The sequence below is a fragment of the Atractosteus spatula genome, chromosome 2 (assembly GCF_055471065.1).
Source record: "Atractosteus spatula isolate fAtrSpa1 chromosome 2, fAtrSpa1.hap1, whole genome shotgun sequence".
Classification (NCBI taxonomy): domain Eukaryota; kingdom Metazoa; phylum Chordata; class Actinopteri; order Semionotiformes; family Lepisosteidae; genus Atractosteus; species Atractosteus spatula.
Genome location: NC_142707.1, coordinates 65,839,483 through 65,853,378, shown reverse-complemented (window position 1 = coordinate 65,853,378; position 13,896 = coordinate 65,839,483). Strand labels below are relative to the sequence as shown.

The 13,896-nt window shown below is 46.3% G+C and overlaps 1 protein-coding gene across 1 annotated transcript; it reads left to right on the top strand.

Moving 5' to 3' along the window:
- Window positions 1–506: 506 nt before the first annotated feature.
- On the top strand, window positions 507–13,446 carry LOC148840081 (uncharacterized). Its single transcript, XM_088906816.1, has 3 exons — window positions 507–1,212; window positions 2,006–2,058; window positions 11,932–13,446. Exons 1-3 carry the CDS (start codon window positions 670–672, stop codon window positions 12,017–12,019), a joined length of 684 nt encoding a protein of 227 aa, XP_088762942.1. The 5' UTR covers window positions 507–669; the 3' UTR covers window positions 12,020–13,446.
- The last annotated feature ends 450 nt before the right edge of the window (window positions 13,447–13,896 follow it).

Here is a 13,896-nt window from a genome sequence, read left to right as displayed (position 1 = left end):
GTCAGCTGATGAAGGAGACGCGGCACCTTTAAGAGACTGGTCCCGGCTGCTCACCGCTGGCCCCGTGCTGGTTTCCCACTGGGATACTCACAGATGTGCGTGGTATGTCAGTCTGTACACAGCGCGTCTTTTTCGGGCTCAGCCTGCAGACGTCTTGGGATAAAGAAACGGGGGTTTATAAGCAGAACTTGGAAACTTGAGCACTTTTCTTCCTCTCCTGTCTGGTCCGGTTTCAGCTTCTTGTGGACTCGAAACGGTTTGCGTGCAGCCTTCGCGGTCTGTAAAACATTCGATGAACCCGGTTCTGTTGGGATGTTATATATATATACACAAATTAGTTTTGACTGAAAATACTCAATATATTTGTTCCAGATGTGAGTTGTATGGTGGAAAACAGCTCCGAGCTTTGGTCTCCCAGTGTCTTTGTAATTTTTTTAAAACATAATTTGTTCTCCTTCTGCGCAGCCAAACTGTGACGCTAGCGCCCAAGTGGAAACAAGTTAAATTTTAACTTCTTCGCTGCGCCACAGCTCTACCTTCTGTGGGGGGGGGGGGTCCGAGGAATTCAACTACATCCCAGACATCAGAAAAATGTGAGCGCTAACTGGTGGGACTTTTACTTCACCCGAGACTCCTACCAGCAGCAGCAGCAGCAGCAGCAGCGGCAATATGGGTAGCGGCAGCAGCAGAGGGAAAAAAATCGCACCCGAATTGGCGAAAGAGGCAAAGGCTTACCGAGCGGAGAAAAAAGACGGCAACGAACGAGACCCTAAAGACGACAGCCGTTTATTCACAAGCTACAAGGTCCCGAATATTTCCGACCTCAGCCAGTCAGGCAACAGGCTCCGACCGCACTGCCACAGCGAGGGAAATGATTCCGACGTTTCCGCGGACGACGACGAAGACGACATCGACAGGGAGCTGGACCGGGTGCTGGCGGAGTGCGACGGTCGCCGTTTCTGCTCCCACAGGACGCCTCCGAAGAAGTCGTTTGGCCGATCTCACACGTACAGCTTCTGCAATGCGAGACAGGTGCACCCGAGGAACGATTTCAGCTCCACGCCGCGCACACAGAGTGTGGAGCCGCTGAAAGTGGGGAGACAGGCTCCCCAGGGAGCCGACACCGGGAAGAGGGGGGACGTCGCGCTCGGTTTTCCTTGGGAGAAAAGCTTTTTCGCTCCTGACTCGTGCGCCGTGAGCTCTCGGTTAAATGTAAGTCCACGGTTCCCGTGAAAACAAATGTCAGGATAACTTGTGCGTGCACACCTTTAGAGTTCTCCCTATGGGTGTGCTGATTAATAGTGGGGCATTTTTAGACTTATGAGAGCTGGGACAATTAAAGAAGGGCGCAACAGCGTGTGCTTGTCGAAAGATATTTATGCATTCATTTACATTAACTGGATGATCGGTTATTTAAGATATCGCGCACGGTACATTTCGACAAAGCTTTTGAGCACATGTCAAGCGGGTTAATAACGAAAAGTTTCTTGGTGTATTATTAATCATAAAAACAAAGTAATTCCGAATTCTAAATCCGTCGCCGAGGGGGCGTGTACGTAGAGTTCAGTGAAAACACCGTGAATGTCTACTGTAAGCTCTAACAAGAATGAACTGGTCTGTTGGATTGGACGCACTGGAATTCATGATCAGTGATCCCGAAAAACTTCGAGGCCAGCTTGCGAGCTCATGTTTCTGTCACGTCACCAATGACAGAAATCTGCTCTGGGATAAAACTGCGGACCGTCGTGTTGTGGAGCGTAGAAGTCTTTCTCTTGGAGGAAAGAAAAAATGTTTGTACTCCTTGAATACAGACCTGTGTATTAATTTGCATCTGAATAGCACTATTGCATAAAATATAACACCCTAGTCGTACAGCGCAACGCTTTCGTAGAGGGGTTTGCATTTTAATATTTAAGTATGTGCTGTACATTTGATGTTTTTTTATACAATATACAATTCGATGTTCTTAATCTGTTTACTGTTAACAATTCTTTATTGTTAAAAGGACACGTTGGTTCACAGAATCGAGGGCACTACACACAGCAAACCCACAGACGCGTGAGTACCTTTCTTTAATTATTTATCTCCCCAGACTGTAAGTTGTCGAGCTGCGGGTCTATACGCCGTTTGGGAATATCAAATTATCCACATGTATATTTAAAAAGCAAATGAGAAATAACAGGGACGTCGTAATTTTTTTTAGATGAGCAGTAAAAATGCAAAGCCTTTTAATAAACCGTTTCCTGACATACAGTTTATGGTGCATGCATCTGTAAAACAAGACGTACAGGTTAACATTCACTGGAAAATATTTGGAAAGAAATCGCTTCACAGCTGGATACATGTTCTACTCGATTAGTCAAAATACCACGCAAAACTCATTCAAAACGAATTTGCAGGGTTCCCTTCAAAATGTGTTGAGTTTTTGTAGGAAGCCTACAAAAGGACTTGTAGGCTTACAAATAGCCAGCAGCCATATCACCCTGCAGCTCACAACTGGCCATCCACTGGGGCTCAGCAGGTGTGAGCCTGGTCAGTACCTGGTCAGTACCTGGATGGGAGACCTCCCGGGAAAAACTAAGGTTGCTGCTGGAAGAGGTGTTAGTGGGGCCAGGAGGGGGTGCTCACCCTGTGGTCCATGTGGGTCCTAATGCCCCAGTATAGTGATGGGGACACTGTACTGTGAACAGGTGCCATCCTTCAGATGAGATGTAAAACCAAGGTCCTGACTCTTTGTGGTCATTAAAAATCCCAGGGTGTTTCTTGAAAAGAGTAGGGGTGTAACCCCAGTGTCCTGGCCAAATTTCCCATTGCCCCTTATCAATCATGGCCTCCTAATAATCTGTGAATTGGCTTCATTACTCTGCTCTCCTCCCCACTGAGAGCTGGTGTGTGGTGCGCACTATGGCTGCCGTCGCATCATCCAGGTGGGGCTGCACACTGGTGGTGGTGGAGGGGATCCCCATCACCTGTGATGCGCTTTGAGTGGAGTGTCCAGAAAAGCGCTATATAAGTGTAAGCAATTACTATTATTATTATTATTTTTAACCCATACAATTCTGTTCAGAATGTGTATGGGTTATTAATCACTTTGCTGCAGTAAAGGGTTTGAGTGTTACTTTTCCAATAACAGTGCAGGTTGTCTGTCTCCTACATACAGTAGTGGAATGCTTTTCTGGAAGGGCTCAGTGTGTTTTTAGTGTTATAGTGCCGGATTACAAATAATTAGCACATAAACTCTGCTGAAGCCTACAGAATTTCACTTTTATCTTGTAACTAATAACGAAATAAATAAACGAAGAGGCTGCGTCCGATTGCAGGTGCAGCAGCTGAGCAGGCTGTATGCAGGCTGGCCAAAGTGAAACCAAAACACAGTCTGAAGTCTTAGCCCCGCAGACGGGGGTCCCAGCCGAGGAACCCCGGAGCAAAGGCACCAAGGAATGATCTGAAAGGGTAGTCAAAGCTTTAGCTAAGCGAGCAAGGGTTCAAGCCGAGCAATCGAGGAGTCAGGTTCGAAGCACAAAATTACAGTCCAGAGGGAAGTCAAAATGGGCCTGGTTAAAGCTGGAATAAACACACACAGGGGGAGGAGACGTCAAGCCGAGGTCCTGACTCTCTGTGGTCATTAAAAATCCCAGGGCACATCTCGAAAAGAGTAGGGGTGTAACCCCGGCGTCCTGGCCAAATTTCCCATTGGAAACTGAACTGGCTTCATCACTCTGTTCTCCTCCCCACTGAGAGCTGGTGTGTGGGGAGCGTACTGGTGCACTATGGCTGCCGTCGCATCATCCAGGTGGGGCTGCACACTGGTGGTGGCGTTGGAGGGGATCCCCATTACCTGTAAAGGGCTTTGAGTGGAGTGTCCAGAAAAGCGCTATATAAGTGTAAGCAATTATTATTATTATTATTATTATGAAGCAGAGAATGACGTCAAGCAAGCGTAACAAAGCCAGACAAAACTGCCAAGAGAAGATTAGCAAGAGAAGACTGACACCCAAGAATAAGTCTATGGCTGAGCGGGGAGCCCTGTCATGACAGGTCTTAAATATCTGCTGGTGAGCAAGGTAGGTGCACAGGTGGAATAGATGTCCGTTCCGGTCTAGTTGTCATTGTAACTGAGGAGTTAACAGGCCGACTGGGGGCTTGTCTGGTGGCAGCGGTGCCTTGGCAACTACACCTGTGTTTCCTGTGCCGGTGTGACAGAAAAAGGTTACAAACGATGACCCCATCTAACCGGTTAGGTAGTTCATTGATCCAAGGATCTCATCCAGACATTTCCTGAAATAAACAGGGGAGGTCAGCCTCAACAACGTGGATGGGCGGCATGTTCCAGATTCCCACATATCTTTGAGGAAAGATGCACCTCCTGTTCTCAGTTTTAAATCATTTCCACATAGTATTTGTGCCCTGTAGTCTGCGTACGACTGACTTTGTCAGTGTCTTTGAGGATTGTGAGTACTCGTATTAGTTCTACTCGTAGTCGTCTTAGTACAAGACTGTCACGATTGTAATCCCTCCTCTTAAGGGCGCTCCGGCTCTTTCACATTTTAGTTGATTATGTGCACCTGCCTCCTGTCCAGCCCCTCCTTATTTAACCCAGACGCTCTCACTATTCCTGGCTCAGCATTGGAAGGTGGACACCTGGAAGCCCGCCTACCAGCGGGTCCTGGAGTGACCCGACAGCATCGGCTTCACCACGGCGTCCTGACCATCTGGGTCTGGGGCTCGGAGCGCCTGGCCTCGTTAACCTGCTTTTATTCCCCGTTCCTACACCGGATCCCGCTCCGGTTTTTAAACCTTGTCTCGGTTTGTCTTGGATGGATCGCCCGCCTCTGGAGTTTTGGACTTCGCCCTGGATTACCCCCTGGACTCCTCCGGGCTTGTTCGCCCTGGCCACGCCCTCCCGAGCCCCAGTTCACTGTCGCCACGCCCTCCCGAGCCCCAGTTCACTGTCGCCACGCCCTCCCGAGCCCCAGTTCACTGTCGCCACGCCCCCCTGAGCCCCAGTTCACTGTCACCACGCCTCCCTGAGCCCCAGTTCACTGTCGCCACGCCCCCCTGAGCCCCAGTTCACTGTCACCACGCCCCCCTGAGCCCCAGTTCACTGTCGCCACGCCCCCTGAGCCCCAGTTCACTGTCGCCACGCCCCCTGAGCCCCAGTTCACTGTCGCCACGCCCCCCTGAGCCCCAGTTCACTGTCACCATGCCCTCCCGAGCCCCAGTTCACTGTCGCCACGCCCCCTGAGCCCCAGTTCACTGTCGCCACGCCCCCCTGAGCCCCAGTTCACTGTCGCCACGCCCCCCTGAGCCCCAGTTCACTGTCGCCACGCCCCCCTGTTCGTCAGCCTGCCCTGATCCTCGTCGTCACCTCCCCGTGTCCGTTTCCACTTACTTCCGGATTATACCGTCTGCTTAGGGTCCTGAACTACGCATTGTAACAAAGACAAATACGGATCAGTTCTTTGAGCCTGTCAGGATATTCTCTTGAGCCTTTAATGTGTCTGGTTGCTCTTCTATGGATGAATTCCAGAGTCGCTGCATCCTTTCTGGAACACGGTGACCAACATGATACACAGTATTCTAAATGAGGACTTAACGCTGCTTTATACAGTTTTAACACAACACTCCTTGATTTAAATTCTATGCTTTTAACTATATATTCTAGCATTCTGTTTGTCCTTTTAACTGCTTCCCCACATTATGTTAAAGGTGAAAATGGCATGTCAACACAAACACCTAAGTCTTTTGGGTACATACTTTATTGTCCCATTTTGTATTTATAATTCCGTTTTACTGCCTACATTTGTCTACATTAAACATTATTTGCCAGGTGTTTTTGCACTTGGAATTTTATCCGAAACACTTTGAATTTCATTTGCTGCTTCTACAGTGGTCACTTATTCTCTTAATTTGGTATCATCTGAAAACATTACAAGTTTACTATGGTGTCCTTTTACAGATCCTGTGGTACTCCACTAATTACATCGTTCCAGTCTGAGTATTCACCCCTTATCTGTACCCTCTGTTTTCTCTTTAATTACCTGTTCGCAATCCAAAGGCTTGTGTTCCCCTGAATGCCTAACACCTCTAATTTGAAATTTAATCTTTTTGAGGGAAATGTATCAAAAGCCTTCTGAAAGTATAAAATAAATATGTCTCATGTCCCTTGTGTATCCATTACTGTTGTTGCTTGCTTGTTCAAAGAACTCTAACAGGTTGGTTAGGCGAGCTGTCTTTATTAAATCCATGATCCTCTAGTTGAGTTCTTATAATTGTTTCCATTACCTTACGTGCAAAAGAAGTCAAACCTCTTGGTCTAGAATGACCTGGTTCAGTTTTTTCATCCTTTTTGTGAATGGGCACTACATTAGCAATTTGTCCAGTCCCTGGGTTCTGCCCCTGTCTTGAAAGACTGTGGTCCTTGAGTATGATTGCTAAGATACCACCAGACCCAAGGGATTTATCCATCTTGAGAGCTTTTAGTACCTGAAATACCTCTCCCTCCTCTATGGTAATACAGTTTAATAAAGATTGTATTTCCTTCTGTTTCTTGAGGTCTTCTGCTGGCTTCCTCCTTAGTGAACATCTGAGTGAAATACTCATTTGCTACCTCAGCCATTTCCCTTTCATTGTCTAAGCTAGGGAAGCCAGACGTTAAGGGACTTTATTATTAAGGGTCTCACGATTGTCATCCCTCCCCCTTAAGGGCGCTCCGGCTCTTTCACATTTTGGTTGATTTTGTGCACCTGCCTCCTGTCCAGCCCTTCCTTAATAGCCAGACGCTCACTCTATTCCCGGCTCTGCATTGGAAGACGGACGCCCGGAGGCCCGCCTACCACCAAGTTGCCCTACGTCTGCGGCTTGAGGGCATAGGCTTCCTATCGGCGTCCTGACCCAGCTGAGTCCGGGGCTCGGAGGGCCTGGCCTCGTCACCCCCGTTGTTATTCCCTCTCCCTGCACCGGATCCCGTTCCGGTTTTTAACTTTGTCTTGTTGTCATCTCATCTGGATTTCACGGTTTTTGGACTATTGGACTTCGCCCCGGTTTTCCCCCCTGGACTCCCTCGGACTGGATCGCCTGGACCGCGCCCCCCCCCGAGCACCAGGGCACCGCCGTCACGCCCCCCTGTTCGTCAGCCTGCCCGGTTCCTCGCCGTCTCCTCCCCGTGTTTGTTTCACTCCCTTCTGGATTCTATCGTCTGCATAGGGTCCTGAAAAACGCTTTTGTGTCAAAGGGACTTTACATTGGTGTTTCCATTTTGTTGACCATTACCTCCGGGTCTCCAACACAGTTTCCACAATTAAGGTCTTTACACTGAGCCCTGGTGCAACAACAGCGACCTGATATTCCACAGAGGTCTGTCATCACAGTGCCGGCCGGGCCCAGCCCTTCTTAGCCTCCTAGAGCTGTCAAAACCAGCCTCTGAGCTGGTAATGCTGCTGTTGACTGAACACCCAGGTTTTCATATCAAGAACCACACAGACAGTGCATTCAGAAAGTATTCACTTGGATTTGTCCACAAAGTGTAATTTTGCAAACTGAAATAGGGATACATTTACTGTAGATGGGAGTTTTTTTTTGTAACCGATCTAGTATGTTTTCAAAGTGGAAAGTTCTAGATTGTTTTACATGTAATTTAAAAGAAAACACTGAAATGTTTTGATTTGCTAAGTATTCGCTCCCCCCTCTTGGCTATGACACATCAGATTGTGCCTAAGGGTTTCTAATGCCTTTGTGAGATCACTCTAAAACTTGGATGGAGTCCACTTGTGGTTACTTTAATGGGTTGATGGGTTGACATGGTTTCAGAAGAAACACACGTAAGTTAAGGTCACTCAGTGGACAGTGCACGTGAGAGCAGAAGCTCCACCGTGAAGATCTGTCACGCCCTCTGCAGCCAGAGGGCACTCATTCTCTGTCCTGTCTCTTGTTTCCGGTTCTTTGCTGTCCTTCTGGTGTTTCTCTCTCTCTGGGGCTATATATTTCTGGGTCTCTCATTTGCCTTGGCTCAGCATTGATGTTCGGATGTCCTGAAACTCGCCTAGCACCAGGTCGCCCCACATCCGCTACCTGAGGGCATAGGTTTCTATACGGCATTCCCTGAACAGCTGAGCCTGGGCTAACCCCCGTCTCGCCGCTACGTATAGGGTCTTTTTACGCTCTCCTGCCATTCCACGGTTCGTCCTTTCCAACATCCGTGACAAGATCAAAGTGCTGTTCATGACTGTTGGATGCGAGGAGGCAGAGATCCGTGCATCTGTGAAGAGGAATCTGTGTATAAGAACATATCCACATTGGCAAAAATGTCTCCTGTCTCTTCCCAGAGCAGGCTGTCCTCCAAAAACTGGGCAGCTGGGCAAGGAGGACCTTGGTTAGCGCAGTGACCAAGAACCGAGTGACCACTCTGCCAGAACCGTAGAGTTCCCTAGCCGAGACCGGAGAACCTGTCCAAGGACAGACACCGCTGCAGCACTACACAGATTGAGTCCCTAGGGCAGACGGGCAAGATGTAAGCAAAGAGCACCCCTGGGGTTTGCAAGAAGGCACATAACAAACCCTGAGACCATATGGGAAAAGATATGGGAAACAAACATTGACCTCTTTGGCCTGAGCACAGAACGTTATTCCCGGTGCAAACTAAGCGCAGCTCATCACCTGTGTAACCATGAAGCATGGCGGTAGCAGCGTCATTGTATGGGGCTGCTTTTCAGTAGCAGGGACTCGGTCAGTAAGGAGGCAAACAAATGAATGGAGCAGGCAAAATCCTTGAGGAGGACCTGCTCCAGCCAGTAACAGCTCACGCCAGGGCAAGGGTTCGCGTTCCAGCGGGACCACCTCACCCCCCCCACGCATGCAGCCAGAGTGACACTGGAGAGGCTTCAGAACAAGAAGGCGAAGGTCCTTGAGCGGCCCAGAGGGCGGCAGTGAGACACTCGAGATTTTTTTTTATCAAAATGAAATTTATTCCACAATATACTACATTGTTACTATGGGTACACACTCGAACATAACATAAAATCTCAACTAAGTTATAAAAAGTTCTTAAAAAGGGTGATTGTCCTTTTTCAATTGGTTCCTGTGCAAGTGGTTGCTGGGGCTGGATTTACACAATGAAAGAGTCCCTACAAGCCCTACCGCTTGCTGTTGTCCTCGGCTTTCCCCTGTCCCGGCTCTGAAACTGCGGTTCTCCAGTCCTCCGCAGGAGCTCAGGGAACAGGGTTTTCCTCCTTAGTCCCTGTACAGGGCCCACAGTCTCTTCCAGGGCTCCTTCGCCGTGGAGAGGCCCCACTTGGCGACGTCAAGCTTCATCCTCCCTCTGAGGTTCACGAGGATCCTCTCCAGATACGGAGATATGGGGAGAGAGCGGATAACGATCAAGTACGCACGAGGATGTCAGGGGATTGGCGTCACCAATGGCGTGTGAAGCCCCGTGTTCCCAGTCTAAGGGTTTAGCGGGTGACCGGTCCTGGTCGACTCAGGTTTGGGTGAGACCCTCACTGTCAGGGGGGCCCAGGAGAAACAGAGTCTCGTGGGGAAACTCCCGAGAGAGCAAGAGATCAAAACCCCGGAAAGGGGGCTGGTTTTGGCAACAATCCATGGAGATTGGCAGCTGGACGTTGGCTACCGACAGCCAGCTACAGTGAAGAGAGAGAAGACTGGGCTGTCTGAGCGCGGTTAGAGGCGGAGGCTCTAGGTCGATCGTGTCCGCGTCGGCCGGCCCGCCGGAAAGAAAGAAGGAAAGGACCGCGTTGAGGGCACCTCCACTGCTAGTCATTCGTGAGGTACAACCAAGTCAAGTGAGGCACGCAGTTACGGAATCCTGTTAGCACCATGGAGGTGTTTTTATTGCATCTAAACGAGATGGTATTGGTTTTAAACAGGATAGCGCTGCTCGTTTAAACAAGATAATGTTGCATTTAAATGAGATAACATTGTGCTTAACCTTGATAATTACTGTGTAAACAATATTGCCTGATATATTAATATCTTGAAATATATATGCAATAATATTGCCCCATGCAAACCACATTGTCTTATCAACAGAAGGATATTGTCCCACTCTTCTTTGTGAAAATGAATTAGTCTAAAGGAGTACGTGTGCTGTATACTTTAGTATGCATGAAGTGGAACACCTTGTGATTGAGCATTCCTGGGTTACACACTGCTTTAGAAACGTATTTTATTCTTCAGGTGAAACTGCAGTAACATGTAGATTGATTGTTGCCTAATCTTTAAACCTTGAACAGAATCTGATTGATGTAGTTCAGCCGGGTAGCTGGGTCAGCATGCGTAGTCTGCAAAGGAACAAGTAATAGGTTTACTTCATGCTGAAAAGAGAAGAAAGAAAACACAATGTTGTGTTTTCTCTCTTCTCTTTTCAGCATGGAATAAACCTATTACTTGTTCCTTTGAACAGAATCCGTTTATGATCACTGGACAGTAAGACTTTCACCTGCAGTTGGGTTACTGGTACTGTTAGTCGAACTTTGAAAAATTTAAGCACAGTAATCTCAAAGGCTTTCAGCCTCAGTTCACATCAAATACATCTGAATTTTGAAATACACAGCACATGGCAGGAAACGTGTCCTGCCATTTGGAGTGAGTCGAACCAGTATTTCTGTGCCGGTTCACACAGTAATGAATGTAAAGAGATATGGGAATGCCACACAAACCCAAAACTAATTCCAGGATGGCACAAAAGCCATAGCCTACAGAGTAATACATTTATGAAGAAGACAGTTATAGAGCGAACTGACCCAAACGGAATGAAGAAAGTCCTGTTGCTAGTGATGTGTTAGCAGAGCTATCTCTTTTAAAGGCAATATTATCTGTAATACTCATTGCACTCAAATGCAGTGTTATCTCATTTAAACTCAGCTATCTTGTTTAAACACAATATTTTTCTTTCTCTGTGGCCCTAAAAGGCTTCTGTGAAGTTTGAGGGTTAAAACAGTTAAAATATAACAAATTCACTCCACACACCGCCTTAACATGTGAGTTAATATGGTGGATTTCCCTCATGCTTTTCTAACGTAAAGCCCAGATTTGAATCCCATGGGGAATCTGTGGAATGAATTGAAGTCTGCTAACGTTCACTAACCTTTCCCATCCAACTTGACAGAGTTTGAGCACATCTGCAGGGAAGGATGGGCAAAAACTTCCCGATCCAGAGGTGCAAAGCAGATACAGACAAACCCCAGAGCACTGTCACTGCTGCAAAAGGTGCTTCTATGAGGTTTTGACTTAAGCGTGTGAATACTTCAGTGAACAAGACAATTGCATTTTTCATACATTTTTTGTTAAACAACAGAAACATTTCTGACCCTTTGAATTGTCGCAAATGTGTTAACACTTATGGTAGTAGCACATTGATATTTGCAATTGTTCGGGGGGGGTGAATACTTTCTGAAGGCACTGTATGAGACAGTTCGATAGGTCTAGGTATAGCCTGGACTCCTCAGGTTGTTTTCCACAAGCTGTACCCTTGGCCTGGTCTCAGAAAGGCCTGCAATTCTCTTCAATTAGACTGCAGGATTCTCTCACAGACAGATCTGCACAAACGTTTTGTAAATGAAGAGACAATTAACAAAGTCAATAATAATACAGTATATGCAACATTTGAAATTATAATTATTTAACTATTGAGGACGCACTGCAAAAATAGGACTGATTGATGTGGGAAAAAGTCTTGTACTATAATTACTTGTATTATTATTATGATTAGTAGTAGTACTATTGTTGTTATTGTTACAGAGGGTATTGACATACAGAAACACTCATTATTTGATTTGTTTCAATCTGGCATAGGATGACAAGACACAGGTGCCTATTAAAAATCTCTCTCTGCAATGCAGATAATAGTATAAAATCTGTTATTCTTATCTGATGAAATGCTGTTTTCTCTCTTGCTCTGTCTTTGTCCCAATTCAGCGCCCGTAGCTCTCCAACCCCTTCCATTATCCGGTACGATGGATCGGAGGAGGAGCTCATGGCCACTATCGAGCGAGAATACAGCTGATGTCTGGGGAAGAGGGGTTTCAGTGGAAAGAGGGGCTCTGGATCACACAGCCTGCGTCGACAGAGGACTCCCCGGCACCTCCTGATGGGCAGCTCCTGCTTTCTTTTTGACACGCCAGTCCAAAAAACAGAGTTGCTTCTGTTATTTGTACTATATCTGTATCTGTAGAAGCGTTTATAATTAATGAGGGCTAAAAAGACGTCACTTTTACAGTCATTGTAAATGACTATAATATCAACATTATTTATATAGCGACTTCTGTAGCCACGATTTCCAACACAAAACAAAAGTATTCAGAATGCAATGTTTTCTGTTCAGAAATGCGTTAAGACAAAGCTCTTGTGGTGCTGCAGCACAGACCGATTAAGACTGTTCATTTTCTTATTTTGTAATGTGTGTGTGCCTTGTGCTCCCATTACTCTTTATTTAACACACAACTGAAGGTGTGCTACGCCTGCTGACTCTGTCCTTCACCCCTGCTGGTTTCTGGCACTGGGGACACCGGAAAGGCTTGTGGCTGTGAAGACTGGAAGATTCTGATTGTTTCAGAAAATTTGGGGAGTCTATGTTTCAATGCTCTGTTGCTGGATTATAGCAAGCTCTTGAAAGAGAAGGTTTTATTTTCCTCAAATTGAATTTTTTTTCCTGTAATGTTGAAACTTTTCATTAACATTTTTAAAAAGAAGCAATTCCAGACACTGTTAATTTAGTAGAGAATTGCCTGTTTTTGCCAGAAACTGATACCAAATATGCGAAGTTGTTGATACTTTTTGTGACATTCACTGTTTTGGACAAGTGTTTTGTTAAAAAATAGTGATTTTTATATATTATTAAGCCATGGTCCCTTGTGGTGTGTAAAGCAGTTGAAATTGCTGCGAGATTGCTTATATTGCACTGTGACTTTATTCCAATTAGGAATGTGGCTCAATATGATTGAACATGTAGCAGAGGTACAGACATGTTTCTTGTTGTCTTGTTTCTCTCCAGTGCAAAGGTAATGGGTAGGTGTGAGTAGCAAATTTCCATTTGCCCATTTAAAAAAAAATCTTTATTTTCATTCTCTTTGACAATCTTATAATTTCTTACTTTTAATATTTAGACAAAATGAGGAAAATTTTGCTTTCAATATAGGGGAAAACAAGAAAAAAAGTATCGATATTGACACAAGCATCTATATATTCGGCAGACATACACTATTGGAAATAATTGTGGAAGCAAAGGTCTAAGTGGGTAGTTACTGTAAACTAGAAATAATTGATTGCCATGAGCCAGTTTCCATAACTAGTGCGCAGATGTTTCATTGAATACGTTCACTGGAAGGCTGAAGTACTTTTTTATTGCATTTTCAGTCAGTCCACGCATACACCAGCTCTTTGCCTACTGACGGAGTAGTCCACCTGTGGGCAAACTACGGCCCGCGGGCCGCAAGCCAGTTTTAAAAAGAGTTAAAAAATAAATGAGTCAATATTCGCCATATTCCACCTTGTTTGGTGACGTTTTTTCTTGCATTTCATTATTCGTGTTGTTAGATGGCGCACGGACGCATTACCACAGTGGTTCCAAACTGTGCATCGCGCCACCTTGGGGAGGCGCCATTGTCGGTCAGGGGCGTCTCGGGTATCGCCAAAGAAACATTTTTAGTACGAGTAAAACCAGTGTGTTTTTGCACACAGAATATACGAGTCGTGTGCTACCTAGCTAGATTGTGGCACATGACCCTAGGCAAGAGAGTCGGCAGTCTGTAAGCAGTGTACCAGTTGACCGCGGCTTCGGTGTTGCATGTTTCTATGAGTGGTCATTTTGTGAATGTTTTTGTTACACGATCGCAATGGAGAGGTTTTTAAAAGTGAGTTAAAAAAAAACGTGGAGGACACGGA

Excerpts from the sequence above, each read along its gene's own strand:
- LOC148840081 (XM_088906816.1), top strand. The coding sequence starts at position 670 with ATGGGTAGCGGCAGCAGCAGAGGGAAAAAAATCGCACCCGAATTGGCG. Across the intron at positions 1,213-2,005 it reads CCGTGAGCTCTCGGTTAAAT|GACACGTTGGTTCACAGAAT; the intron begins GTAAGTCCACGG and ends TATTGTTAAAAG. Across the intron at positions 2,059-11,931 it reads CACAGCAAACCCACAGACGC|CGCCCGTAGCTCTCCAACCC; the intron begins GTGAGTACCTTT and ends GTCCCAATTCAG.